This window comes from Catharus ustulatus, chromosome 3 (genome assembly GCF_009819885.2).
Source record: "Catharus ustulatus isolate bCatUst1 chromosome 3, bCatUst1.pri.v2, whole genome shotgun sequence".
NCBI classification, from domain to species: domain Eukaryota; kingdom Metazoa; phylum Chordata; class Aves; order Passeriformes; family Turdidae; genus Catharus; species Catharus ustulatus.
This window is the reverse complement of record NC_046223.1, coordinates 88542563-88570473: the sequence shown is the minus strand read 5'-3', so window position 1 is coordinate 88570473 and position 27911 is coordinate 88542563. Positions and strand designations below refer to the sequence as shown.

General features: G+C 37.5%; 1 protein-coding gene across 1 annotated transcript in view; it reads left to right on the top strand.

The window, feature by feature from the left end:
• Nucleotides 1–27911, top strand: part of COL19A1 (collagen type XIX alpha 1 chain) — a 183709-nt gene that overhangs the window by 112103 nt on the left and 43695 nt on the right. Inside the window, exons 16-23 of the mRNA XM_033054946.1 lie at nt 7598–7651; nt 14961–15014; nt 20342–20404; nt 21187–21231; nt 22175–22210; nt 23121–23156; nt 23259–23312; nt 25251–25304. Of these exons, the coding sequence (XP_032910837.1) occupies nt 7598–7651; nt 14961–15014; nt 20342–20404; nt 21187–21231; nt 22175–22210; nt 23121–23156; nt 23259–23312; nt 25251–25304 (396 nt within the window). The remainder of the gene's footprint in view (nt 1–7597; nt 7652–14960; nt 15015–20341; nt 20405–21186; nt 21232–22174; nt 22211–23120; nt 23157–23258; nt 23313–25250; nt 25305–27911) is intronic.

Below are 27911 nucleotides of genomic sequence, written 5' to 3'. Positions count from 1 at the left end.
TCTGATTCCATAGGGCCTCACACATTACAGTCCTCTCCTGATTATTTTGAATAGTCATGGTGACTGGGAGAGGCTCCTGAAGACTGGAAAAGAGCAAATATCACTTCTGTCTTCACAAAGGAAGGTGCAGGGAACTACAGGCCAACAGGTTTCAACTTAATCCCTGGCAATGTGAAAGAGGAAATATTCCTGGAAAGCATTTCCAAACACATGGAGGACAAGAAGGTGATTGGGGTAGTCTGCATGGAATTGTGAAAGGAATATTTTACTTGATCAAATTGTTTCTACTATGATGTGACTAGCTAGGTGGATGAGAGGTGAGCAGTGGATGCCAGCCTCAGCTTTAGCAAAGCCTTTGACATTTTCTTTGTGGACAAGATGACGAAGTACAGATTAGATGGGTGGATGGTGAGGAACCATCTGAAAAACCAGAAAGAAAAGATCCAGAAAGTTTTCACTAGTGGCACAATGTGCACTTGAAAACGAGTCATTAGTGGTGTATCCTGGGGTTGCTGCTAGAGCCCAGTACTGTCCAATGTCCTCATGAACAGCCTGGACAATGGGGCAGAATGTAGCAGAGAACTGGGGCAGAAGAAATCACATGAAGTTCAACAAGAGCAAATGCAAAATTCAGCATTAAGGGAGGAATAACCTCAGATATGAGCCTACACTGGGAACAAACTGGAAGAAAGTTCTGTGTAGAGCTGTTTGGACAGTAAGCAGACCATGAGCCAGCAGCACATCCTCATGGCATAAAACAGACCAGTAACATTCTGGCCTGCATTTGAAAGAGCAGGTCAAGCAGGGACACATCCTTCCCCTTGGCTCAGCGCTGGTGTGACCACCTCAAGAAAGATACAGACTTCCTCAGGAATGTCACAGTGCAGCTGGAGAAACTTCCATGAAAGGAGCGACTGAGAGCTGGAGCTCTTCAGCCTGGAGAAGGCTCAGTGGGAATCTAATCAGTGTGAAAATGCCTGATATGAGGGAATAGAGAAGAGGGAGACACATTCTCCCCAGTAATAGCTGGTGACAGGACAAGAGGCAATGGGTAAGAAATTTAAAAAATAAAAAAAAAAACCCACTCAGAATATTCTGTCTGAACACAGGAAAGCACTTTTTTATTGTGAAGTTCATCAAATACTGATGCAAGTTGCCCAGAGAGGTTGTGGAGTCTCCATCTGTGGAAATATTCAAAAGCTGAGTACACAGAGTACTGCACAATTGATCCTGCTTGAGGACAGGGATTATACTAAGTGGTCTCAAGAGTTTCCTCCAAAACAGACAATTCTGTGGTTTTTATTTGACTAGCTCTAGGTTTTTCTTTGCATGGCTGCCAACAACTTTATCTTTATGGGTTGATTTAAAAAATTAAGACTTTTATACATATTTAAACAGATTATTTCTCCATCATGGTGGTTTCCCTGGTTCCAGTGATGAATTGGGCTCAAGCATTTAAAAATCTTTCTGCAATATCACAGCCATATCCTTGACTCTATATTCCTTGGGTTGTTGCAGGTGTCCTAAAGTAAATATTTTTGAAAGAACTTCCTTATTTCCAATAGTTGTGTTTATAATACCAAATACTTCATTTAAAAGGAAGTTATTTTGGCATTATCTTAGTAATAAATTAAACACCTCATAAAATGAGGATCTGTTGTCATATCTAATATTTCAACATTGATAAAATTGAATGTTTGGAGGGACCCTGTGGAATTGCAATATTTGCCTTATGTTAATAATCAGTTTATTCTCTGAGATTACAAGTTTTTTCTAATCAAGCACGTATAAAGTTAGTTTGACAGAGTGGAAAATCTTCAATAAATAATTGGATGGAGAGCTGTTAGATTTTCTTAACATAATTATTTAGAGTGGCATCAAAATTAATTTAAATTCAGATTACATTTATGTGATTTGTAGAACTTAAATATTTCTTTGGCATAATTTGTTTTCTAGTTCAGTGAGTAAATGTTGTACTTTACCAATGATAAAACAAGCCTTACAGGACAATGATAATGTCTGCATTGCAGGTCAGCCTCCTGGCACAATGCAGAACATTTTCATCACAGCTTAAACTCTGGAGTTTTGGAATCTCTTTAAATCTTCTGAGTCCTTCTTGACTTTGATATATGCTGTTTTTAAACATGCAAAGCTCCAATCTGATTTCATCTTTAAATTAGAGTTCTGTATGTTCGTTCACTCTGACATTTAACACTCCAAAAATGCTTAATGTAAAACAGTTTTTCTCCCAGAATGTCTCTACCTTGAAGTACATATTCAGTAAATTAGGATTAAAAATATTTCTTTTTCCCACTTTGGCATTTAAAAATGAAATGAAAAGGTTGTAATTTAGAATGCTAAAGACAGATTTGTCAATTAGAAAAATTCTGGGTTTTCTCTTGCTAATTTCCACTGTAGAAATTAAAATCTAACTTTTAATGGAATAGCAGAAGTGGTTTAACTTTTAAGAGACTCTCTTCCAAATACCCTATTATTAATATTTCTTTTAATGTTTTTTTAGCCAAAGGTATAGAAACATGAGGGTATAAGAAATTATATCTATTAATTAAGAATTAAGATATAAACTATCTAAATACAGCTGTAAACTAGTTCTTTGAGTGATTTTGAAATAAAACTGAGTTTTCATAGATACACTTGAAAAATTGTGATGGATTTTGTCTAGTGATTTGTGGGCAAAAGAGGTCATGGCATTTGACTTCTTGGCCTGTTTAAGGACTTTCTTTGTTTAATTCATTTTTGTTAAATTAATTTCAATTGTATGTAATCTGGCTAGGTGTTCCCTTTAAGCATTTTATTAATGTCACAATGAAGAAACTAGAGATTTTGTAAATCATTCCTAAAATGATTTTGGAAACCCAAGACTGAGTGCATGAATGCTTCTGTGTTAGTGAAGAGCTCCCTACTGACTTTTCTCCCAAAACAGGGGATTAGGCTCTGTGTGCTCTATCTTTCTGTGAGCTGTGTTTCTGTGAAAGGTTTTAGTGGACTATGATGAACAGACTTGCACTTGATAGGCTTAATTTCTTGCATTCTGTTCTTATTTCCTGTGATTTTGTTCAGGTTTAACATCTAATGCAGAGGTTAATTTGTAATATACCGGTTACCATAATACATCCTCAAGGCCAAAGTTAATAGGATTGAAAAAGGGATTGTACATTCAAATCCTAACACTGTATTACTGAAGTTAACAAGATTTCATTGTCTGCAACACACATTTTCCATTTAGGGAAATTAATATCCCCACTCTTGCTGTAATCTGAGTTAGTGTAGGCACTGGAACTTGTCTGGCTGCTTGGTGGGAGCTTTGGGCATCTGGAGGAGCAGTTTTTTAACTGCCCAGAGCTCCACTCATGGGGCTGCATTCAGGTACCCAAGGTGCTGGGGGACATCTGTGGGTTAGGCACTATGGTACAGGGGTCTCTAACTCCCCACCCACCTCCTGTTTTTGTTGTATCTGTGCCTTTTAAAGTCTGGTTTTGAGGATTGACCAAGAGAGTCATAGTTTAGCTTGGAAAACAAATTACATAAACCTCATTATTTTTGCATAACAACTACGGTAGTTAAGACTTTAAAGCCCAGATTTGTACTTTCCCTAGAACTAGTTCCTGTTTTGAAATGTAGTGATGTGTTTCAAGATCCACTAATTAGCACTTTTCCTTGAAAATTCACATGGGTTTATTCTAAGAACTTTTGCCTTCATACTAAAGAGTAGTCTTTAAATTATTAATTCCACAAATCGTGTCAGTGTTCCTCCATAACTGCTTGATTTTATCCTTTTATAATCTGCATCTTATTTTAAAACACTAGGATTGGAGATTTTACTCTTCTAAAGCTAGAGAGAAATGAATAGGTGGATATGGCATGATACAGCAGGGGGCTGCAACACAGATTTTAAATTCTTGCACTGTGTGCTGGACCTGCAGCAGTGCCCAGGGGCAGCAGTCAGAACCAGAGCACAAAGCCTGAGGAAGGATGGCCAGATCATCTTCTGAACAGCTTACCATCTCATGTCAGGCAAAGCTCATCAAGTCATTTCAATTCACAGAAGGGGTAAAGGAAAAGAGGAATAAACAATGCAGCTGACCACATACTTCAGCTAGGCACTCAGCTGGGTTTCCTGAAGCATATAATCGCTCATTTATTTATTTTTAGTATTTTATCCTTTTTTTGCCCCTAACCAAGCAGTTGTTATTTGAGTGATTTGTCATTTGAATGATCTAGCTGAAGTCTGTCCTTTGGGAAAGAGAAAGTAGCCCGCTGTACAAATTTGCTGGGGGCAGGCATTTCAGGAGTCAAGGGTACAGCATACAATATCAGTAACATTTAGAAAACTTCTTATCACATTGATTGGCAACAAAAATATATGCAGAACAAAGGAAATAACCAGCAAGTGTGTTGATCTTCTTCAGGTATTCTAAATAGCATTAGACAACTTGTTGACACCATGTATCGTTTTTAAGTGAATGTAGGTGGTATTACATTTTTTATTTAGTTAAAGGAACAATGTGATGCCTAGGACATTTATTTATATTTTGAGTGGTTTTATAACCTCAATATTTGCTCAGTGATCTAAGCTAAATAAAGGTAACAGGCCTTGTGTGTGGGCTGTCAGCCTCTGCACAGCAGAGTGGCACTAAACACAGCTCCCATGGGGCTACCAAGACCCACTGCTGAGCAGGAGATGGGAACTGTGGCTCTCTGCTAGGCTCACTCTATAAACCAGAGAGGGCACTGAGATGTTTTTCACTTCTTTCTTGCCAGAAGGATGACTCAAAATCAAAATGTAAATATTTAGTCATGGTCTGGCTCATGGTCTGCTCAAGGCAGCATCATAATGGGCTTGTCAAAAACATTCTTCTAATTGCTTTAATTGCCCTAAACAAAAACATAAACTATTTTTTTTCTACTTACACTCTTACTATAGTATGTATATATATTTTTCCTTGCTGATGCTGAGAAGTCATAGAGAAGCAGGAGTGCTGACAAGTAGGTGTTTTGGGTATTCCTAACATTGAAGTCTCTGTATCTGAAAGGCATTGCTGAAAGGTAGTGGCCTTTCGTACGTTTCTGTATTAAATATAAAATACCAGACAGTTTATAAAGGTGGCTGGAAGCAAAAAAAAGGACTTTTATTACTCTATAAAAAGCCTGTGCCTCATACTGGCCTGTGTGGTTATTTTACATGCGACATTGCATAATGGCCAATAATATAATTGTAGGATAAAAAGTGGGGCAAATGTTTCCTATGTGTTTCACTGGGTATGTGTTCTAGTAATTAATAAATGATGATGAAAACTAACTATCCCAAAATTTAATTTTTTTTATTTTTTTTCAGAAAGTTCATCAAGTTTTTGTCCTTGTTATGTCATAAATCACATTTTAGTTCATCTTGTAAACAGAGATAAAATTGCCTTCCCAACATATTCCATGTTTTCCTGTGTAATTAACACCTCGTTCACAGCTGTGTCTGCCAGTCAAAGCCCTGTCTTCTTCATCCTGACACTTCCTTGATACTTTGTTTAGACTGCTGTGACTTTAAGTGTCATCCTCAGGATACTTTAGATAAGTTCAAACAGGAAAAGGAAGGTGCTTCAAGAAGTCAACACTGTAGATCATTATAACTCAGAGGGACTATTTTAAAAGTATGGAGCAATTTATTACATTTATTACATTATTAGCTCTCGGTCTGTTTCTCTTGCTTTCTAAGTTTACTGGGTTGGATTTTTTTAAGTCAGGAAATATCAGTTTCCACCTGTATTTTGGAGTAGAGATCATTCCAAAAGTACAGCTGTAGCTACCTGCAGCCCCCTTTGCTTGTGCACATGTGCCTTCCCTGGTGCTGTGCCCGGTCAGGCCAGGAAGCTCCTCGGTCCTCAGTGACAGCATCAGTGAGCTGACCAAAGCCAAAACCTACTCCTCCTTAGGCCAGCTGAGTTCCCAGCTCTGGCAGGTCCTGGGGCTGCAGGACAGCATTACCAGCACAGCAGAGAATGTGCTGTGCGTGGGCAGTAAAGCCCAGTAAAGCCTTGAGCCCAGTCTAGGTATCTAGTACTGTATTTTGGTTCTAGAACTTTACCCTTAGCTGCCCCAGTTAGAGCCCTGCATGTGCAAGTACTGGTGGGATTAAACAGCTCAGCACATAACATGTGTCTCAGCTAGCTAAGACCCAGGAATGTAGCACTCCAAATATGCTGAGGTGGTTTTGTTTCACACTGACTGACTGAGGACGTTCCTAAAACCGCGGTGACAGTGTACACATCCATACAATCTTTGTTCTGTTCCTTCTTCAGCTTGAAGGGCTTGAGATACCTACCTCTCTCAGGACAGTCCCTGGCTTCTAGGCAAGAGGTTTCCCTGGAGAGCTGCAGGGTGTAAGGGAGCAGGATTTTCCACCCTTACTGTCATCCCCTCAGTATAAACCAGGATTAATGAAATGCAGAGCATGTGAGTGAGTTCCTACAGGTCAGGGCTCTCCCCGGAAACAGCAAAACTGGATTTTGCCTTCCCTTCCTGAGAATACTTCTGCAGTCTATGTGACACTGTTATTCAATAAAGTACAGAAGCAGGCTTAGAAGTAGGGAGCATAGCTTACAGAAATATCCCTATGTGTTAATTGTGAGCTGTCAGCCAGAATTTTAATTTTTTCACTTTTTAAGCCAAATTTTCACCAGGACTTCCCTCTAATGCTTAACATTAATTTACTTTTGCTATATGCAAGGGAAAAGTTTACTCTTAATGGATAGAATACTTTTTTCTTTCCATTTGCACCTAGATATTAGTTGTTCTCAGCTGTTGTTTCTAAAAAATTTGAATCAGATTTCAGCTTGGCAATAAAGATGTTAATTCCTGTAAATTACTTGCATTTTTATGTTGATCTTCCTAAAAAAAAAAGCATATGTGAAAACAGTTGTTCAAGCAAACTCTGTACTAAAAAATTGCAGTAGTTACATATGCATGTGTTTTTTAGGAACTGAGTGGAAAGTCTCCCTTAAGTAGACTTTTATGGACTTTGCGTTTTAATGCAAATGATTTTGCACGTGTATTATATATACACAGATGGTAGAAATTGCACAAAGAAGGTGAATAAATCTCTGGCTTTTGTGCTCATTATCACATCCCAGAGAAGAAGGGTATGTGTGTTTGTTGATTGGGTTATATTGCACAGATGTACTGATTGTGCAAGTCAGACTGCTGCACAGTCTGCAGCACAGTTTAACATCCCAAACTCTGGTGTATTTATACAAATATAATTTTTTTGCACCTCATCAAGATACTTTATTAATAGCCCTATCAATGTGCACTCGTATTTGAGACAAAGCTTTAAAATGTGACATTGTTACTGGGACAGGGATGCAAATAAAGTTTCTTATAACTATTAAAAGGAATCCCAGAACTGCTCATATTAGACAGTATTGCAGTGACTGACAAAGAGTATTCATTTTGGATGTGTTTTGATATCTTTTTTTTTTTTTTTTTGTTAATATGTGAGGCAATAAATCTTTTCTTAAAATTCTTTTTCCAAATCACTCTCTAATCTCAGCATTTAAAAATGTCTTTTGTAATTTCTTGTTTCCAGGGGAGACGAGGCAAACCAGGCCTTCCAGGAAAACCAGGGCCACCAGGACCTCCTGTGAGTAACTAATGAGGGGAATGGGAAATTTTCACTCTGTCCTTGGACTTTGTTAACTCTTTTATAGCAGGTTGCTGGACCATAATTATAGTTGAAAATAATTCATCTGTGTGTACTCTGCTGTAGCAAACAGCTACTACTGGTAGCCTTTTGTTGCAGCAAAATAAAAGGACTGGGTCCACAAGTAGGAGGGACTAGACAGGGGGGAAAGAACAAGATGGAAACTTCAGCAGAGGAAGCAGAAATTGGCATGTCAAAGAAAGACTGGCCATGTATGCTAGCTGTGAATACTGTGCTTTCATTCCCTTTGCAAAATGCATGATGCTCTGTAGAAGAAGGGATAATTTCTGTCTCAGAGGGGTAATTTGGAAGATGAAGGACTGTGTGAAGCATGTGCCAACTGTCTGAATGATGGGGAGGATTATACCCAGCACTGGAATGAGCACTCAGCTGTAGTTCAAATTAGTTGACTGAAGAATTAGAAAGATTAAGAAATACATGACTTTATGAAAGGATTTGTAGTATGAAGAACTAAAGGGTTTAGCTCAGATCTAAGAGGTTTGGGATTTTCTGTTTCTTCTCTATTTTTTTTTAAATAAAGGATTTAAAATTCAAGTCAGGCATGAATGTATTATTAGTCTTCAATGAAAGCACCCTTTTTCTGGTAGAGGAAGACTTGGTCATATTTGTAAAATTCTCTGTATATGGTTTTCTAAATATCCTGTCATGCACAAATACAAAACAGCTGTTTACACATTAAGTAAACTTCTGCTGCTTTACATTCTTAATATAAAACAAAAAAATTATAATCCCTTCTTTTGCTTACCTGGATAAAGGCTAGTGCTTTATGCATTTGATTCATTTGCTCATTAACATTTGATTCATATGCTTCAACCTGGTCTTAAATGTAGAGAAGAGAATAATACACTGCTGCATGGGATACAATGACTAAAATGAAACAGATGTCATCTACCCTCATCCAAAATAAAAACTGCATAGATTTCATAAATATTTTTTCTTGCAAAATGTGTTCAGAAACAGGTGTTTATGATGGAATTAATTTATCCTGCATTAAACCAAACAGTTAAAAATCCCTCCCTTTCACTTTTTTTCCGCTGCACACAGTGATATTGACTCTTGCTTGTTTGAGTCTTTTGCACAGTCCTAATGCTGAAATGGTATTGCAGATTGCAGGAAGCCAAACAGAGGAAAAGAGTGATGCAGAATCTTTCTTCATGCAAGTGACAAATATCACCTTTAAAGGATAAAAAAGCAAACCATAGCAGAGGTCAATCTTAGACCTAATCTACTTAGCTTTTTGTAAACTAATGAAAATCTGTTTCTGTGTTACAGATTTCTGCCATCCCACATTTGCTGGCCAGTCAGGCTTGTATGTATGATCCTTGACAGATATACCAGAAATCTTGAGTGGAAGCTAAATTGTGCTTCTATTACTGAGATATATCTCAGATTTTCTTACAGCAAAGCTCAACTTTGTCAGTGTGGCAACATCACTACAAGGAGCTCTGTATTGGGTGCTGTAGCCTAGTACTACATACAGAAAAGCATTCCTTAAACAACCATGGCCTAAATATTGGTTTAAAGTATTTGTTTCTGATATAACTCTCATGATGCACTACTCACTTTGGATACAGCTATACCACCATCTTGTGTTTCAAGGCTGAGAACATAACACGTAGAAAAGGCACACTCCAAAAGCAGTAATGCCTGCTAACATGCATTGGCAGGATCCCCATATTTCAAGTGCCACAGCTTGTATGCACCAAAAAAAAACACTTCAACAGGATCCATCATTCCCCCTCTCTTTTTCAAGGCTCAAACCATATTCAGTTTTGCTGTGCTTCCAGTTACCCTTCTGTCCTAATAGCAAGCACCTTCTTCATGAACATGGATGCATTGTTAGCCCTTACTTTGGCTTTTTCCAAAGTGCAGCAGAACAGTCACACCTGCAGGGTGATTGCTGTCAAAAGTTTGGCATACACAGGGTACAAAGTGGTTAACAGATTGACTGAATATGCAGAAATTAGACTCTCCAGTAAAAAATCTTGGGTTTTGACTGATGTTTCAATATAATATGGAATTTGGCTTTGAGAAAAAGGAGATCCAGTCATTAATTGTTAGGGTAGCTGTAGCATGCAGTGTGTGTTTGAAATTAATAAATTTACCTAATTTATTTACCAGTTAATGCCATGATGCTAAGTATTTATTTGAGATATTAGAACAGCCAAGTGCTTAGTACTGACAAAAAAGAAAAAGAAGGAAAACACAAAAACTGTGAGAAGGAAATATAATACTCAGGGTAATTATAATAAAGGGCAGTCCTAGTGACAATGTATACATATAGGGATTTGTGGGGAAAAGACTGGGGTAAAACTAAAGGAAACTGGAAAAGTTAAAAAATTGCAGTCAGCATACAGGCTGTTTTAATGTGGTAGGAATGTAAAAGCATCTGCTAACAGTCAAAAATCTACTTGTCACATGGCAACATTTAAGACTTTTCTAACCTTCTCTCAATATCTCATCCTTTTTCTTTTTTTCCTAACTTAGTTTCTGGGGATTTTTTTTCAGTAAAATTAGTGCTTCTTGTGAGTTTCTATTCCATTAATATCATCTGCAATCTGTCAGAAACAGATTGATTGGCATCTGGTAATGAAACTACTCAGTTAAAGTGGGACTTTCTATGAAATTTCTTCTGGGTATCCTTTCTTTTGTGTCATTTTTTTTCCTTATTCTTTCTTTTATGTTATTTTTTTTCTATTTGGAACAAATTCTGTGCTCACAAAAGGCAGGAAGTCAATGAGGATTTGTATTGATCAGCTATAAAAAATATTTTTGTAAACCTATGGAATATATTCCTCCTTTGAGCATTTGTTTAAAGTCTGTTACATATTATAGACTTTTAAGGTGTTCTTTGATTCCCTTCTGGTTCAGAATTCATAGTATACATCCTTGCTGTCTGATGTTGGTTTTGAGTACTGTTCTCTTACTTCAGCACAGGAGAGCCGGGATGTGTGCTCACATCCGTCTCAATCCAGCAGGTAGCAATTTGTGCTGAATACAAGAATCCAAGTGGAGCAGCAGCTCCCTCTAGTGCTTCTTGACCTTTTCTCCACTTTTGAAGCGCCTGGGTAACAGTGGAAAGCTTCTGTTAAACACACTATTCACTTTGCTCTCACAAGCATTCTGAAAATTGTGATTGTAAAATCAATATCTCTTTACCCTTCAAATGTATTTTATATATTTGCCTACTTCCATTTTCTTCTAAAGTCTTCTGAAAGAGAGACTGTCACATGCTGTTACTCTGCTCTGCATGGCTCTTCACTGAAATTAAAATGCTGATTTTATGAAACAAAAAATAATTGCTATGATAATAGGATGCTTTAAGGTTGTAAGAACAGTATTTTGATCAGACTGAAGAACTGAGCTTATTGCTTTCTTCTGCCATAGCTGCTAACTAAAAGTCTATAGGATTTAGCAACACAGACAGGGTCCCCATAAACCACATCTTGTTCTGCAGTATGTATAATGCATTGACTTTCTAGGTACCACACTTTTTTATTTTAAGAGCAAACCAAAGAATCACAGAATGATTAGGATTGGAAGGGATCTCCGTGGGTGAGTCATCTGATACAGCCTTCTTGCTCAAGCAGGCTAAATCACAGGCTAGTAAAATGGAATCACAATTATTCATTCTCTTAAACTGATACTTCCAAAGCTAAGATATAGTTTTCAACCAATAGATGTAATTGATTCAGTTCACCATTGCTGTAGCTTTTGAAGCTCACCATTCAGTTTCTCATTTACCTTTGCAAGAGGCTGAACTTCATAATTTTATCTTCTCAAGTAATTTTGCTTGGAAGATAAGCTTTGTGTTACTCCCTAAAGTTTTAAATTAATATAGGTTTTTTTTGTCTGCACTGCATGTGATGCAGTAGAGGAGTTTACTTGAACTTCTTCATTTAATTACATATATTTTTGGCTTTGTGATTCAATGCATATGTCAGTGCCTCCAAACTAGTTATCTTAAGTAGCCAGCAGTTCACCTTGGAAATTCCATTTCCTCTGCCTCAGGAAATACTGTCATCCCTCTACCAATATTTTGGAAGTGACTGAATGTTATCGCTTAATTACAAAAAGAAAAAATCAAAGCAATGATAAGTGAAAATTGTCAGTAGCATTTCTAGTTTTCCTGGACTTTCAGCTGCTTCTTAGGAGAATATTGGAAATGCTTACATTATGGTGTGGGAATGGCTGGCAAAGGTTGGTCATATTTCTTGTTTCTATGCATTAAGTTTTTTTATCCATATCAAAATGTAATTTATTTCTTGTGTCCTATTGTGGCAGACATCATGTTTTCATCATTCTTTCTATTTGCTCTCTGGAATAGTTATACAATATTGCACAGCTGCCCTGATGAGTTTCACGATGTTTTGCATTAAAATAAACAGAAAAACAGTGTCTTATTTTAATGGGCAGGCACCAAAGGATAATATAGTGATAAAGTAACTGCACTGAGCCACTTGCAGGCTGTGTTCTCTGAAATGGCCTATTTTTGAGTTGCAACCAGTGCAATGTACTTGTTACCCATTTTATGCATGGACTGTGAGATTGGGTAGACTTTTTCAATAGTCTCATCTTTATAGAAATGCAGATGAACTATAAAAGTTAAGGGAGGAAAATACATTGTAAACCCCAGTAATTTCACAGTTTGGAGCTATTTCCCTTTAAGCACCTGTCTTTCCATTCCTGCCTTGTCTGTAGAAATAACAACTGAAACCTGTTTCCAATTTTGGAAAACAATCAGGACACATTTTCAGTTTATTCATTTATTTTTACAACTCTACTGCTTCACTTCTCTTGATTACAAAACTTGATATTAGGAAAAAATAAAAGGAAACCCCGCTCAACAGCTTCGAAGTGGTAGATGTGCAAAATTCTCCTTCAAAAGCTAGAAACTGCTGGTACAATAATTCTTCAACTGCTGTTAATTTCATTGCTTCTCCACTTTCAAACCAATGCTACTGGGTTTTGTTTTTGTCTGTGGAGACTTCAGAGTAGATTGTGCAACTATATTAGTGTAGTGAAACTAAAAAAAAAAAGAGACCATGGTTTAGGAAAATAAGTCTTGAATAAAAATATTTTCTGTTGTTGTACACTAGTTTTACTAGTTTTTATTATAGAAAAAAATGATAGCAATATCAAATTATTAAATTTATGTCAATTTTTGGAAAACAGAAATACTAAATTGGTAATGCAAAGTATGTGGCATAGTCAAGAATGCATCCCAGATGCCTAAAGTTCTCCTTGACTGTCTTAGTCATGAGATATTCTGGGGATTTTTAAGGATATGTTTATTTTTCAAAACTGTGCCAATGTAGATTTCATCCTGTCAAAAATTATTTATTTATGTACAAATAATATCTGAGAGCTTGGGGTTGATGGCAGACAAAGCATTAAGTTCTTCCTGGCTTGTGTGGCTGCAGCAGATTCAGCTGTAGAAAAATAGTAAAAGAAGCATGATACATGATGTCAAATGCAAAGCGAGGATAAGTTCTTATTTAGGAATTGTCCAGGAATCCTGGGTTCAAGGATTCAAGAGGGCAGGTTTACAGTGTTGACATTGAGATGTCTTGGCAGTGTCATCATACTTCAGTCCCAGTTCTGGATTGCCAGCTGTATTATGGATATCAAAGGAAAAATTCTGCCATTAACTTCAGAAATCAAAATGGAGTGAGATCTTAGTGAAAACATCATGACTATATCGATCTTATTTTTGACATAAATTTGAAGTGACAATTCACTTCAAAATGACATGGATGTACTTTTGTTTCTTCCAAAATAGGAAGAAGGAAGTAGGAAGAAGGAGTGAGTGAAACACCTGAGATGTTTCACGTGGCTTCCAAATTTTTCTAGTATCCACACTAAGACAAAAGCTGCAGAGGGTAAATTGTAATTATAAAAAGCCCCAGAGGAGGAAAGTTGCTTTTGTGCCCCTTGTTACATCCAGGTCAATCGGGCTAGGCGACTTACATGAATATATTGTAATCTTTTTAATACAGTCAGACATTTCTTACAGCCATCATGAATGGTTGTTGTTCATATTGCGTTATGTCAAAGCTTCAACTGAAAGAGAATATAGTAATTTCACTACTATAAGGCGCACCCTTTTGACTAAAATTTTAGTCCAAACCCGGAAGTGCGCCTTATAGTCCGGTGCGCCTTATATAATGGATAAAGTTGCGAAATTTGCCAACCCAGAAGTGCGAGCCATGAGGGGGAGTGGCCCCGGCAGCGCTGGGCTGTGAGGGGGAGCAGCCCTGTGGCTCCGCGGCTGCTGGGTGCAGGTGAGTCCAAGGGCCCGCGGGGCCTCGGCCAGCAACTGCCCAGGGGGTACCGGAGACGGATCCTTGCTGCAAAAAAAAAGTGCGCCTTATAGTCCAGTGCCCCTTATATATGGGCAAAAGGTCGGAAATTTCCCGACACCCGCAAGTGCGCCTTATAATCCGGTGCGCCTTATAGTCGTTAAATTGTTGTAATTTGTAAATTTTGCACTAATTTGTAAATTTAATGGAGTCTTATTTCATAAGTTCTTGACTGTACTTTCTGTGTTCTGCTCCATCTAAAACTTAAAAATCTCACTGAGGGCATGCTTTTTGGCAGAATGTGCCTAAAAATGGGGCGATTTAATGTCCAAAAATGTTTTTCCCAAGCACATTTTTCAGTGTTTCTGTCCTAAGTGTTAATTTGATCAGGAAGTTTCTTTTTCAGTGTTGAATTTCTTGATGAAAGGTATATTTAAGTAAAAATTTGCAATGTTAATAAAACGGGGAAGGTAATATTCCAGAGAATTCTGGCTTTTCTCAATTTCACTTACTGTACTCCCCAGTTAAAAACCTACCTGTTTACTCTCACTGGGAGCTACTTCTACATCAAAAGTTGTGCTTTGAGTTCGTAGAAGGAGTTTTAAAATGCTGCAGAACAAGGATGTTCTTCATTCTAGAAGGGACTTATATTAAAATTGATATGGATTTAATTTCTGCCTTCTCTGACTGAACAATTCACTTGAAAATAAGTTGCTGTTTTTCAAAATTCAGAGATTTAAAAAATAACTTTCTTCTTCCTCTGTACCAGAAAAAAAATAAATAATGAAGTTACAGAAGATAATTACCGTATACTCAAATAAAAATAAAAAAAACTTTTACATCCCCATTGCTCTTTAAATACAGATATGCAAATATAAAATTAGTTAAATTAAAATGACCTTCTGATGCATATTTTTTCCGTATAGGGTCCTTCTGGACTAAAAGGAATCCTGGATTCATTGAACAAACATTATAATGAGGTATGGAGATTTTGGTGTCTGTGTGGGTTTATGACTAATTAGTATCTAAGGTAGAAATGACTACAGTTTTCATCCCTGTGAGCCACATTCCAAATTAATTCAAAAGGTAATTTCTTTCCTGACCCCTTCGTGCATCCCTTTACAAGTTTCAGTCCATGTTCCAGTCACATACCTGCCATGTCATTTATCTTGCTGTCATATGTCTTGCCTTCCATCCATCTTCTTCTTACTTGTCTTTGCCTGGTAAAACTCAAAAAGGAGATGTGTGCACCACTTAGCCAATAGTGTGAAGCACCAGCTCCCCATTTCTAAACCTAATTGGTTTAAACTGTACTTGACTTTTATTTCTTGACCAAGACTATCATGATTCTAAAAGTAAAACAGAAAGACAAGGAGACATAATTTTTAAGAGATCTGCCAGCAGTCCATGAGAATTGTCCTTATGTTTGTATTATGGACTAATAAAAATACTGTGTCAATTATAAAACCACCTGCAGCTAAAATAACATAAAAGAAAAAAATGTTAAAATTGCATAGGACTGTGTTCAGCTTGGCACAGATTTTACATTCTTATTGCAGGTATTTCAAATAATTTAAGCTGTGGTAGTGTCTGCCATTGTATGAGAGTAGAGAAGTTTGCTTAATTGATTTGGGAGTAAATAACCTCTGTGATCAGAAAACTATTTCATTCAAAGGTTCATGATGCACTATTACAGCATTATTTCCCCAGTACAGTGGTTAATGTGTGTATCACAACTTAAGTCATGCAGGTCAAGCCTGGAGGGAATTAATTTCTTTTAATATTAGAATGCATTAACTATAAAGAGCACGTGTATTCAGGGTCTTTTTCTTATTTAACATTCCCAGATGAGTGCTAAAATCTTTGCTTGAACAGGGATTCTGGAGTTAAATTGATGTCAAACGTACCTTTCCAGCTGCTTTTATCATTGAAGTGATTTCTCTGATATTAATTATGATATTAATCCATTCTAAATTAGTATATCACCTTAGAAATGTGTATTAGGAATTAAGCATAGAGCATTTTTATGCCTAGAGACGTAGTTTCTGTTTGGTCTCCTGTTTCATGTGTATGTGTTGAAGTTTTATATATTTTGGTTTTCACATTTGGTTTCCTTACCAGTTTCTTTTTCCTGCCAAAGAGCTTTCGCTGATACCAGCACGGTTTCCTCTGTTGATACCATATTTATTGTAACTCATTCCCCGCCTCTGCCTTATCAAGCTCTTTTATCCTGACAGTCCCTTTAAGGCTAATTCTGCAAGAGGAAATACAAACAGTGATGATATTCAGTAAATTACACACATCTGTCTCCAAAAATCATGTTTTTTATAACTACAAGGCTTTAAGTATTCTTAAGATGGCTTATGTTTCCTAATTAACAATATTCTGGAAAAAAATGCAGACCAGCTGGTGTGTGTCTATAAATTAATTATCTTTTAAATCCTGGATATCTTACCAACTTTCTTCTTCCTTCAGCTGTCTAGTTTGAAGATTTTAATGGCTCTGTCATGAGCAATTAACTGTTCAACAAGGAAATGCTGTTTGATTCCAGATGAAAGAGGAGTTGGCTTTCTGATACAAGTAGAAGGTTCAAAATATGCAAACTTTAACTAAATATTCAGACCCTCCTAGAGTCAACTGAAGTCTCCAACAACAAACATATTACAGTAATTTCACGATTACAAGCCGCGCTGACTATAAGCCGCATCTCCAGGTGCCAGCAACTTTTCATTCTTTGTCCATACATAAGCCGCACCTGATTATAAACCGCAGGTTACAATACAGATGTGATAAAAGGTATCTATTCTATCACCATCTGTTGAGGATGAGGCAGTGATCCTTATCTCAGTGGCAGATATTCTGCTAATGGGCCATCCATTGAAACCAGGCAGGGCATTGTTCTTTATCTTTTCACAACCCATCCTTCCTCCAGCCAGTCATTTTCTGCTCATGGCCATTGAGTCCCACTGTGTGACTGATAAAATTACTGCATCCCATTGGAAGTTGCTCCAACCAGGGGGAAGAGCCCAACATTTCTTACCAAAATAAAAACAGAGGTTTTGGGACACTAAGGGAGCCCCTTTCTCCACTGGACTCCAGAGGAAAACTGGATTTCTCCACATCACCACTGGACCTCCGGAGGGAAACTGCACCTTCTACAGGAGCACTGCTCCAACTGAATCACATCTGTCACTGCAAGAGGATGCAGCCACCATTGAATGGGACTGCTACCAACACCCTGCCTGACAGGGTGTCAGGTTGTACTCTGACTTTGTCAGGGTTTGAGATTTGATTCTTTTTAGTTCTGTATTTCTATTTCAATTTTCCTAGAAAAGAACTGTTATTCCTAATTCCCATATTTTTGCCTGAAAGCCCCTTGATTTCAAAATTACAATAATTTGGAAGGAGGGGGTTTACATTCTCCATTTCAAAGAGAAGCTCCTGCCTTTCTCAGCAGACACCTGTCCTCCAAACTAAAACTGTAACTTTTCATTCTTTGTCCATATATAAGCCGCACCTGATTATAAGCTGCACTTCTGGGTTTGGATCAAAATTTTAGTCAAAATGATGCGGCTTATAATCGTGAAATTAATGTAATTCCTATTAATTTTATAATGGAAATGGGATATTCCCGTCAAGAACAAGACAAAGAAAAGAATAGCTTCTCTGCTTGGCCATTGATTCACTTGGGCTGATATATTCACCAGTAACTTGTCTTTTTTCCATGATGTTATGTAGTATGACAGAAGATGATTTTGTCCACAGCACTTTTGAGGCATCAAGCAGTCTTTCACATTCCAGTATTGAATTTGCAGTGTGCCTCAATTATTTGTGTTGGTAAAGTGATATTTGAGTGATGCTCTGAGGTTTTTGAGGTTTCTTACAGCCCAGGGAACGGTGGTGTCATTTCTCATCATTTTATCCATGTACTCAAGGATGCCACAAGGTCTTCTTTCAGTTTGGTTGACACATTTCAGTTGTTTTTATATTTTTTTGGCTGAGAATATTAGTTAGGATTATTAGATATTAGGTTATTAGGATATTATGGCTTCTCTATGTTGGTATTCCTAGGAAACATGAGAAACTGATACCAAAAAATGTGGTGGCTCTTAAGGCCTATCATGATTAACAATGTTTTTTCTGTTTCTCTAATTTCTCTGTTTCTTATCAGATTATGTTCAATTTTTCTGATTTTTGTATATACTTTCTGATTGCTTTAATAAGTATTGGTAATCGGACAATGTATTTAAATAATTTATTGAAACAGGATTTTTCTGGGTCAGCATCAATCACTTTTTGTCAAAGTGATTTTTAAGGAGACAGGAGTGCAAACCTTTAAAAGCATAATTTACTTGATCCATGTATGCAGTGAAAGAGCACTATAAATGCATTTGCTGATTGCAGCAGCAAATTGAGCTGAACAGCAAACCAACATCAGCAGTCTTTCTTTAATGAAGGTGTGGGGAACCTGCTGAGGATAAGTATTGATTGATCCTTAATGGGGTGGGAGACAGTGCTGGAGCATTGCTTCCCTCATTCTTCCTGTGTGCCTGTTTCCACACCTAACTATTTTTAGATTCCTTCTTGCTATGTCTTTTACATTTTCAGCGTAAATCAGATGCTTTGCATGTGTACAGTAAATGCATTTTGTTCTCTTCTTTTTGCCAAGAAACTAGTTCTGCCCGGTGCTGTATGTTGCATTCCTTCAGAGAAAGATAAATGTTGCCTCAGATTTGCATTTGTATACTCGCAGACCACTGTTATGCTTTGCTTGGGCCTCTGTTTGTCACCCTTCTTACCAATTTTCCATACGTAGATATATGATCATTTAGCTGAACTTACTTCTAAATATCTTTGGAAAGGGCATAGAGATGAGTACTATATTACTATAGATTCTATATTGTACATTTAAAAATGTTCTCCAACACATAAAAATAATAAATTAAACCAAAAACACAAAAAAATCTGAAACTACAACACAATCTAGTCAAGAAATATTTCAGAATAATTATAATTTGAAGTAATTTTATGTTATTATGGGATAAACCATTATTTACTTCCTAAGATTCTTTTTTTGCTTTGGTGTATTTTACTTACATTTGGTTGTAAAGAGCAAATTACCTATAAAAATGCAAAGAACATAAGGGTGGTTATTTGCTCTAACAGCCTTTCCCCTTATTTTAGTTTTTTGCACCATATATACAAAAAAGAAAAGCACAACTCAGTGTAAATAATAATTTGCTGTTGCTTACGGTAACAGGATTCTGGATTCTCAGTCCAGTGGTAGTCAACTATTTCTCATCAATACTCAGGTATCTGGGTATCTGCCTCTTGCTCTGAAGCTGATTTTGATAGTTAGTGTAGTAGCAGTGTTACAAACCCTAAACACCAAGGATAATCCATCAAGAGATTAGCATTTCTAAAATAATTATTGATGTTTTTCGATTTATATTCTGTTATCATCTTCTGAAAATATTAACACGGTGTAAATGGCGCATTTATTCACTGTGATATTTTCCCATTTTAGAACTACGGAAACAGGAACATGGCAAGGGGAGTTCGCTTATTTAGGGCTCCTGCCCACCCCAGTGGCATGTGTGCTAGGATTGGGACTCTCTGGGTCTTGAATGGAGCTCATATTTCAGGGTTATTGGGGTTTTGTTTCTTTTTCCATTGTCATTGCAAAAAACCATGTTCCCCTTAGGAAGTCTGACTTTGTGAAAAGGAGACCATTCACTTTGTGTTATGTTGTGTCTTTACCTTGTAGAGAAGAGTAAATAACTGCAGTGCAATAACAGCTGAGCAAGTATACAACCTGAACCCCTCGTCCTTAAGTCTATCTTCTTTGAGAAGCAGTGTGAGGAGCCTGTTTCCTCTCCTTTGTCTTACTACTGTAGTAGACTTAAATTAATTCTACCTTTTTTTCATTTAGTGGGCCTCAAAAATAATGTGCTTGTGGTTCTTTCTCATAGAAGTATGGGTTTTTTGAGCATAAAAATATGTTCTTTGTGTTGAACTTTAAAAAATCATAGATTTCCATAGTGATAGTGAATATAGACATTTCCTTTTTTGCTTTTGTTCATTTTCTGCTAGTGTGGCAGGAGTGTGAATGTGTGATAAAGGATGTGTTCTGCAATACACTACCTAATTTTACTGCATAGGCATTTATTATTATTCCCTTTCTAGTAGTAAATTAGGACTTCTGAATTTACAGCCGGTAAATTACAATAAATTGTTATGGTAAATAAATTGTTACTCAGAGTAAATAGTGACATTTTCTGATCTTTGTGGTGATATTTCTTTCCAGAGTGATACAAGACTACTAGGAGTACTTGGGACCCCTGGACTTAAAGGCCAGAAGGGAGACATTGTAAGCATTTGGGATGAATTTGGAGAAGTTTCAAAGTGCCTACCCTACCTGTCCCTGCCATTCTTAACACAGTGAATTTTATTTGATTTATCTCAAGGGGCTTTGAAGAAATAGATTTTTTGGATGATGGGCACTTTGATCTGTGCAGTCCAATATCCAACTCATCGTGATATCCTGCAGTGGCAGCATGTGATCCTTTCTCCTCTAGTATGAATAGAAAGGGGAAATGCTGAAAGAATTATGTATGGTTTCTATAATGCCATCTGAGAAGTCAAATGAGCTGCCTTGACAGTTATGTGGGAAAGACTCTGAAAAAGTTGAAATTCAGAAAATATTTTGGATAATAAATAATGAGTATTTAAACCAGTTTCTTTGTAATGATGAGGCTTTCTACACCAAAAATACTCATAGACTTAAACAAAAAATTACATGGAAGTCAAATTCTGAATACACACCATATGGCACTATATTGTTTATAGTTATCTGTCCTGTATAAGCAGCTCACTGATATTTTAATAATTGTATGCTTTTCAAACTTGTAAGAGAAGAGACAAGTGCTCTGGATATGTGACGGAATTGACAACATTTTATTGAGAAGTCTGCAGGTCTGCTATAGAAAATAGTCATTTAAATTAATTTGCAATGTTTCAGCGTGATTCCCATCATAACAATAGTTAAGATTTTGTTGCCTACATAGAACAGAGTACAGTTAAAGAAGAAGGGGGTGTTATTTACATTTGCCAGAATAGAAAGATTTTAAATATAATTAATTTTGTTAAAAGGGTCAAAAAGGAGAACTGGGAATGGCTGGTGCAAAAGGAGAAAAGGTGAGTTAATTTCTTAGTTCTGTGATCATGTGTTTTACTAGAAGTTGATGAAATGTACTGATTATGGCTGAAATCTTGTAAAATATACAGGAGATTAAAAAAAAATATTTTGGCATGGGAAAAGTCGTCAGTCTCTAAATGTCCTTAGTACGTTATTTAAGCCCACCTTGGGAGGGTATTTACATATGCAAGTAAATGTCCCTGTTCTACCAGCCCACAAAGTCCTTAGCTATAAAAACATTCAGACTTTTACTGCATACCTGTTTAAAATTGTTTTTGTGTAAGTTTATGACCAGAGGCTGCCTCATGAATTAGGTGCCAGTCATAATTTTTCAAGTTATAAATGGAATCTTCAATGTCTATATGAAAAAACAAGAAGCTTAAAATTATTAAAATGTTAAAATTAACATTCTAATTTAGTATCTTTTAGTTTAAGCATAAATTTTATAGTATGATTTGGGAGGTATCACTTTGGAACAGACATGTATTTTGCTTTTTTAGGAACGTGCTCTTTACATAGTTCTACTGATTAATAGGTGCTTTGCCATTCAGCTGTGAGGCTTCTTGGTATCTTTGGTTATACCTGTGTAATTTTTATGCAGGCAGGAACATTATTTTTACTCCCATGATATCACAGATTTATGATTTTTTTGTGTTATAAAGCACCTGTGTTTGAGAATTTTTCAGATTCAGATGCATGATCACTCTTTAGTTCATGTTCATGACCCTCCATCCCTTGTTCTCCTGCTTGAAAGGATCATAGATGTCATGGTCTTGGCATTAAATCAACATCATCCCTCCAGTAAACTTCTGTAGTCCATATATTTGTATTTTAGCCAGGTTTTAAATAGCTACATTTTCCAGGACTCTTCAGCAAAACCAGACATATGTGCTATTTGCCATGTTAAATAAATCCGCTAACCTCTTTTCTACTTTTCCTTAGGGAGAACCTTCTGAAAAAGGGGACAAGGGAGACCCAGTAAGTATAGTATGTTTTGAACTGCTGTGAGTTATGTACATTTGAGATTACTTTCATAACCATGTTCATCCTGTAACTCTTTTCTTTGTAGACATTCATTAGATGCAGGGATTATGTGGGGTAGCGTATGTATTGTCTCCTTTTTACATGTGCATCAAGGTCTCCCAGGTTATAAACAAAAAACTGAGGTGCCCTGTTTTTCAGCATTTCTTTTTGCAGGTACTGTCCATGAACTGAGTTTAGAGCACATACTTTTTTTATTCCCCGAAGGTTCTTTCAGCTTTTTCACAGTTTTATGTGGCCTGAGCTGTACTGTTTTGATGCCACCAGTGTGGCATTTAACATCAGGCTGTTCTCGTACAGCCATTCTATGTGTGCATAACTTTTTTCTTATTTTGAGGCAAATCTTCAGAACACTCATTCTGTAAGAGTCTCTTACCTATGTAACATATTTGTCATTAATTATTATCCTCTTTTATCATATTTTATAAAAGCTAGTTATGTTTTTTAGTATAAAATTCAAGGCTGATATTTGAGATATTCGAGATATTTGTGGTTAACATATTATAGCAATCAGAATAAGTCCTACTGTAATAATATGTGGGTTTGGAGGTAAGTACTGAGCACCAGAAGAGGTATAGTGGTGAAGAATAGGCTTTTGACTGGAAATTTTCTTCAGGAAATGTCCTTTTTTCAAACATTTTTCCTTTAAAACATTGGGAAAACTTGCAAAAAATTAAGTTGCAAGAGGAATGTCTTTCAGAGTTTGCAAAAGGCATCAGAAATTATTTAATATTTTCTCAGTATTTAAGTTTGCAAACTTCATTACCATGTTTTAAGGTAGAAAATTAGACTCACAGTTGATCCTACTTAAATTTCTAACTTCTTATGGTGTATTTACTATTTTCAGGGAGAGACTGGAATGGAGGGATCAAAAGGAAATAAGGTATTCTTGGACTTGTGTATACATTGCTAGCATACGTAGCTGATACTGGGGGGACATAGCAGTAAACTTGGATTTTTTTGCTTTTTTATACAAAATCACTAGGGTGAAATGGGAGATCCTGGACCACCTGGTCTTATTGGAAATCCAGGATCAAAGGTAAGTGAAAGTTATTTAATTCAATAAAAATTGTGTTCTGTGCAATTATATAAGAGGACTCTGAAGCTATCAACTCTAGCTAGTATTAATGGGAAAAGGATGCAAATAGTTTATATCAAAAGTTTGTACTTGGATCATGGGCATTTTACATAAAATTTACATTTTACATGAAGTTCTTGTTGCTCTCAGTGTCTCTCAGAAAGGAATATTTAAGCAACACTCAAGTGTTATTTTGTCACTTGAGAATATGAGCACCCATTTTGCAATTAGAAATCCACTGGTAGCTGGGTGTATTCTCTTTGTGCTTTAGTGAGGCAAGGATTAACCATTGCCAGTATTTTAGTAGCTCCTCTGTTTAATCCTATGAGCCAGCAGGTAATGATAAAGCAGTCATGGCTTTGCTTTGAGTCTATCCTCATGGGCAAACCTCAGGAAGTGTGGGCTGGATGAGTGGACAGTGAGGTGGAGTCAGAACTGGCTGAACAGCCAACACCAGAGGGTCATAATCATGGCACAGGGTCTAGTTGGAGGCCTGTCCCTGGTGGTGTCCACCAGGGTTCAATACTGGGGCCAGTCTTGTTTAACTGGTTCATCAGGGCCTTGGATGAAGCGACAGAGGCCCCCCTCAGCAAGTTCCCTAGGGCACAAAACTGGGAGCAGTGGCCAATGCCCCAGGGGGCTTCAGAGGGACTGACAGGTTGGAGAGATGGGAAAAGAACTGTCTGAAACTCAACAGAGGAAAGTGCAGGCTCCTGCCCATGGGGAGGAATAGCCATAGGGGACAACTTGCTGCAAAGCAGCTCTTTGGAGAAGGACCTGGGGGTCCTGATGGACAACAAGCTGTTCATGAGCCAGCAGTGCCCTTGTGGCCAAGAAGGCCAATGGTGTCCTGATGTCCTGGGGTGCATTGAGAAGAACATTGCCAGCAGGTTGAAGGAGGTGATCCTGCCCCTCTCCTCGGCCCTGGTGAGGCCACATCTGGAGCGCTGTGTCCAGCTCTGGGCTCCTCAGTTACAACAGGGACATGGAGCTCCTGGAGTGAGTCCAGGGGAGGGCAAAAACGAGCAAGGGATTGGAGCATCTCTTACAAGGGAAGGCTGAGGGAGCTGGACCTGTTCAGCCTTGAGAAAATCACTGGAAGGAGATCTCATCACTGTCTATAAGTATCTAAACAGTGGTGTTGAGGTTTTCAGTCTCTTCCCAGTGGTGCCAATCAGTAGGGCAAGAGGCAATGGGCAGAAACTGATACACAAGAAATTCCACCTGAATACGAGGAGGAACTTTACTGAGTGGGTGACTGAGCAATTGCCCAGGGAGATTGTGGAGTACCCCTCACTGTGCTCCAGAATGACCCTGCTTGAGCAGGAAAGTTCAACCATATAACCCACTGTGGTCACTTCCAACTTTACCCATTCTGCAATTGTGTGATTCTGTGAAGAAAGTAACTGAAATACAAATGTTCTTGAGAATCCCTCATGATGCCTTGAATTGTTTTAAACAAAGATAGAATTAGAAACTGTTAAATATATCTGCCACCCAACACTATTCATGTAGGATAGTATCTGAATTTTAGATCATGAAAAGAAGGCCCAGTGAGAATGGATATGGCTATAGAAGCCACAAAATTGTTGTCTTAAGAAATGATTATTGAAATCTTGATCTATTCTTTAGTTATGTCTTTCCCTTTAGGTATTCCCTTTGTATTTACTTGTATTTGCTTTATATACATATTTTGGATTTTGTACATATCAGTCCACAAGACTTATTGAACTAAGTGTTAGAGTAAGGGAGAATGAGCAAACTCTCTACTTCTTACTCCATGTGGAAGATAATTCTTAATTTCTGATGTTTTAGTATGTTTATATACAAGAATGCTTTACACCATGTTACAGTAGTTGATTGACTTTTACCTCAGATGTGTATTATATCATTTCACAGGGACTGCAAGGCCCTCCAGGACCTGTTGGACCCAGGGGACTGCCAGGAGAAGTTGTATGTATTGTGCCATTTCTCCAGCTGTAGCTGTGGTGCATGAGCAGTTAGGCAGTGGAGCAGTGCCACACAAGTTACCCTAGCTGCTCCTTTTGTAGGAGGTACTGCACCTATAAGGTGTTGAAGCACAGTAGGACAGGGTCCCTCAACAGGCCATCACCTTGAGTTTCAGGAAACCATCTATATCCTGCTTCTGAAACTGTTTGACAGCCTGGAATGGATCTGGATACTGGGGTCACTGAAATGAGAGCTTTTTACCCTTGATTATCTCTCCCTTGTTCCCCTCTTAGCATTCTGCTCCTTGGATTCCCATTCCAGCTGGGAGACCATTGCTTGGCTGGGATGGTTAAGCAACAAGTTGTCTTGGTTTGTGTTGTGCACTGCTGGCAGTTACCAAGCACAGATGTTACAGGGCAAGGCTTCTCAGAGATGCAGTGTGCTTGTGGGTGCAAAACTGCTGTTTTGGGAGTGTCAAGCAGTGGTACTTCTCAGCAGAGCTGAAATGTTCCTGTATTTATTGCATTTTTGGGTGCCCCACATTCAGGTCTGTCAGCTGATTGGGCAGGGTGATGGGGGTCTCCTTCATGGGGGTTTTAGTGTCCCTGTAACAATTATGCCACAGCCTGATGCAACAGCCTGATGGGTCTCCTGGCTGGCTGGGATTTCTCAAACTGGTAGGCACCTACCCCAAGATCCAGCACACTTGTAACCCTTGTGCCTCTGGGCAGGAAGAGCAAGGGTAAAATGTCAATTCAGTCTGAATTCTCCACGAAAGATGTTAAAACATTAATCACCATTGTACTAAACTCAAAAGTGCCCTGAGCATTTGATTCGATACCCTCATATAGCAGAAGCCTCTCCTGGGGCTGTGGCTGCCTGTCTCTCTTCCAAATTATGGCACAACCCCTCTTTTAGCATGCAGACAACTATTTTGTGCCTAATTCCCTGTGTTTCAGTCTACAACACTAGTGGTGTCACATAACCTAACAAGTGGCACCTACCTCCTCTTCTTGATTCTTGTACCTCCCACCTTCCATAAACCGTAAAATTACTTTTAAATAGCGTTTTGGAGGTAAGAGGGGTTAGATCTGAGAAGTGGATCAAGAAAAAGGGATAATAAAAAGAGTAGCTCTAGCCTAACAGTTCAGCCACTCAATTGAAAAGGACTGGAATTTTGATCATTACTCTGTGTGTGTGTGGTTTTGATCTTTTATCTACCATCAGAAGCATCTAGAAGCTGGAGTTGCTGCGTTTTGTCTCAGGCTTTTCCACATATGTCCTGAAACTACATTGTGGAAGAAGATTCTTATTTTGCACAGACATTTAAACCCTATATTTTATTATTATTAAAATAGCGTTCTAAGTGGTACAGAGCAGGCAGACTTTTTATTGGTGACCTATTAAAAGTCTTAGGAATATAAGTGAGGTGACCAGTAGAGTACAGCATCTTCAGATCTGGAAGGGAAAAAAGGGAAAAATCCTAGTATTTAAATATGAATATAGTCATTTTATTATAGCTCATTTTCCTACTCAGTTGATAACATATCTTTTTTCAGTTGTCTCTGATTTACCTATCATCTATTCAAAAGTTTGTAAGCCTTATCCACTGTGGTTCCTTTTATCTATGAATCACAATCCTACTGTGAAAGATAACAAAATACTCATATCTCTCTTGCTTGTGTTGCCATCATCCCACTTGAGTTCATAATTGCTACTTTTGAAACTGCTGTTCTGATGGATCTTTGATCAAGAGAATATTATGAACAGATAAATGCTAATTATAATATATGTAAGTCCTAGATACAGATAATCCTGAAGACTCCTATCTGTGCACACAATTCTGCTATGTAAAAACATACATTTAAATGTGTTATAGAGACATTGTGCTTAGCTATAAGCTCTTTGGTTTTTTATCTTCTAAAGATGAAACATTATAGATTAAAAAATATAATAATTTATTTCATGCAGTATGATGAATATTATGAAAGTTTGAAAATTGTTTTCAGCTTACATCATCAAAGAATCATCTAGCAGATAAGAATTACTTCTATTTCTAAGAAACCACTTGAGCTTGGTCCAACCAAAAAGAAAAGATAAAGTTGGGAAATCTTTAGAAAATAAGAGTGAGAAGAGAGGCTGTATGTATATTGTACCAGTATCAAAATTGGATAGGGTAGGCCATGATCAGTAAACATAAATTTCCATTTCCATAATGATTTTGTGTTGGTATAAGCAGACTATTCTTCATCAGGGTACTTCTTTTTCTTTCTTATGCTTTTAGTTTGGATGACTGGGTGAAACGAGTAGCTGTCTGTCCGTATTAAGTGCAGAATGCAGCAGAGAAAGCAAACACAGCTGCTGAACATTCACTACTGGCATGAAAATGTTATCATCTGTCATATGTCAGTGTGCACAAAACTGTGTTTTACAGTGAGAAGAAAAATTAAAACAATATGTGTTTCCTTGTCTTTTTCTTAGGGAGTTCATTTTCCAGTCCAGCTTAACTTTCATACTTAGATTTTACTGTTCAGTTTGGGCAATTTTATCCTTTACTGTGAAAATTACTGGTATTCTTAACAAATGACTTGACTAAATAGCTGGTCGAGT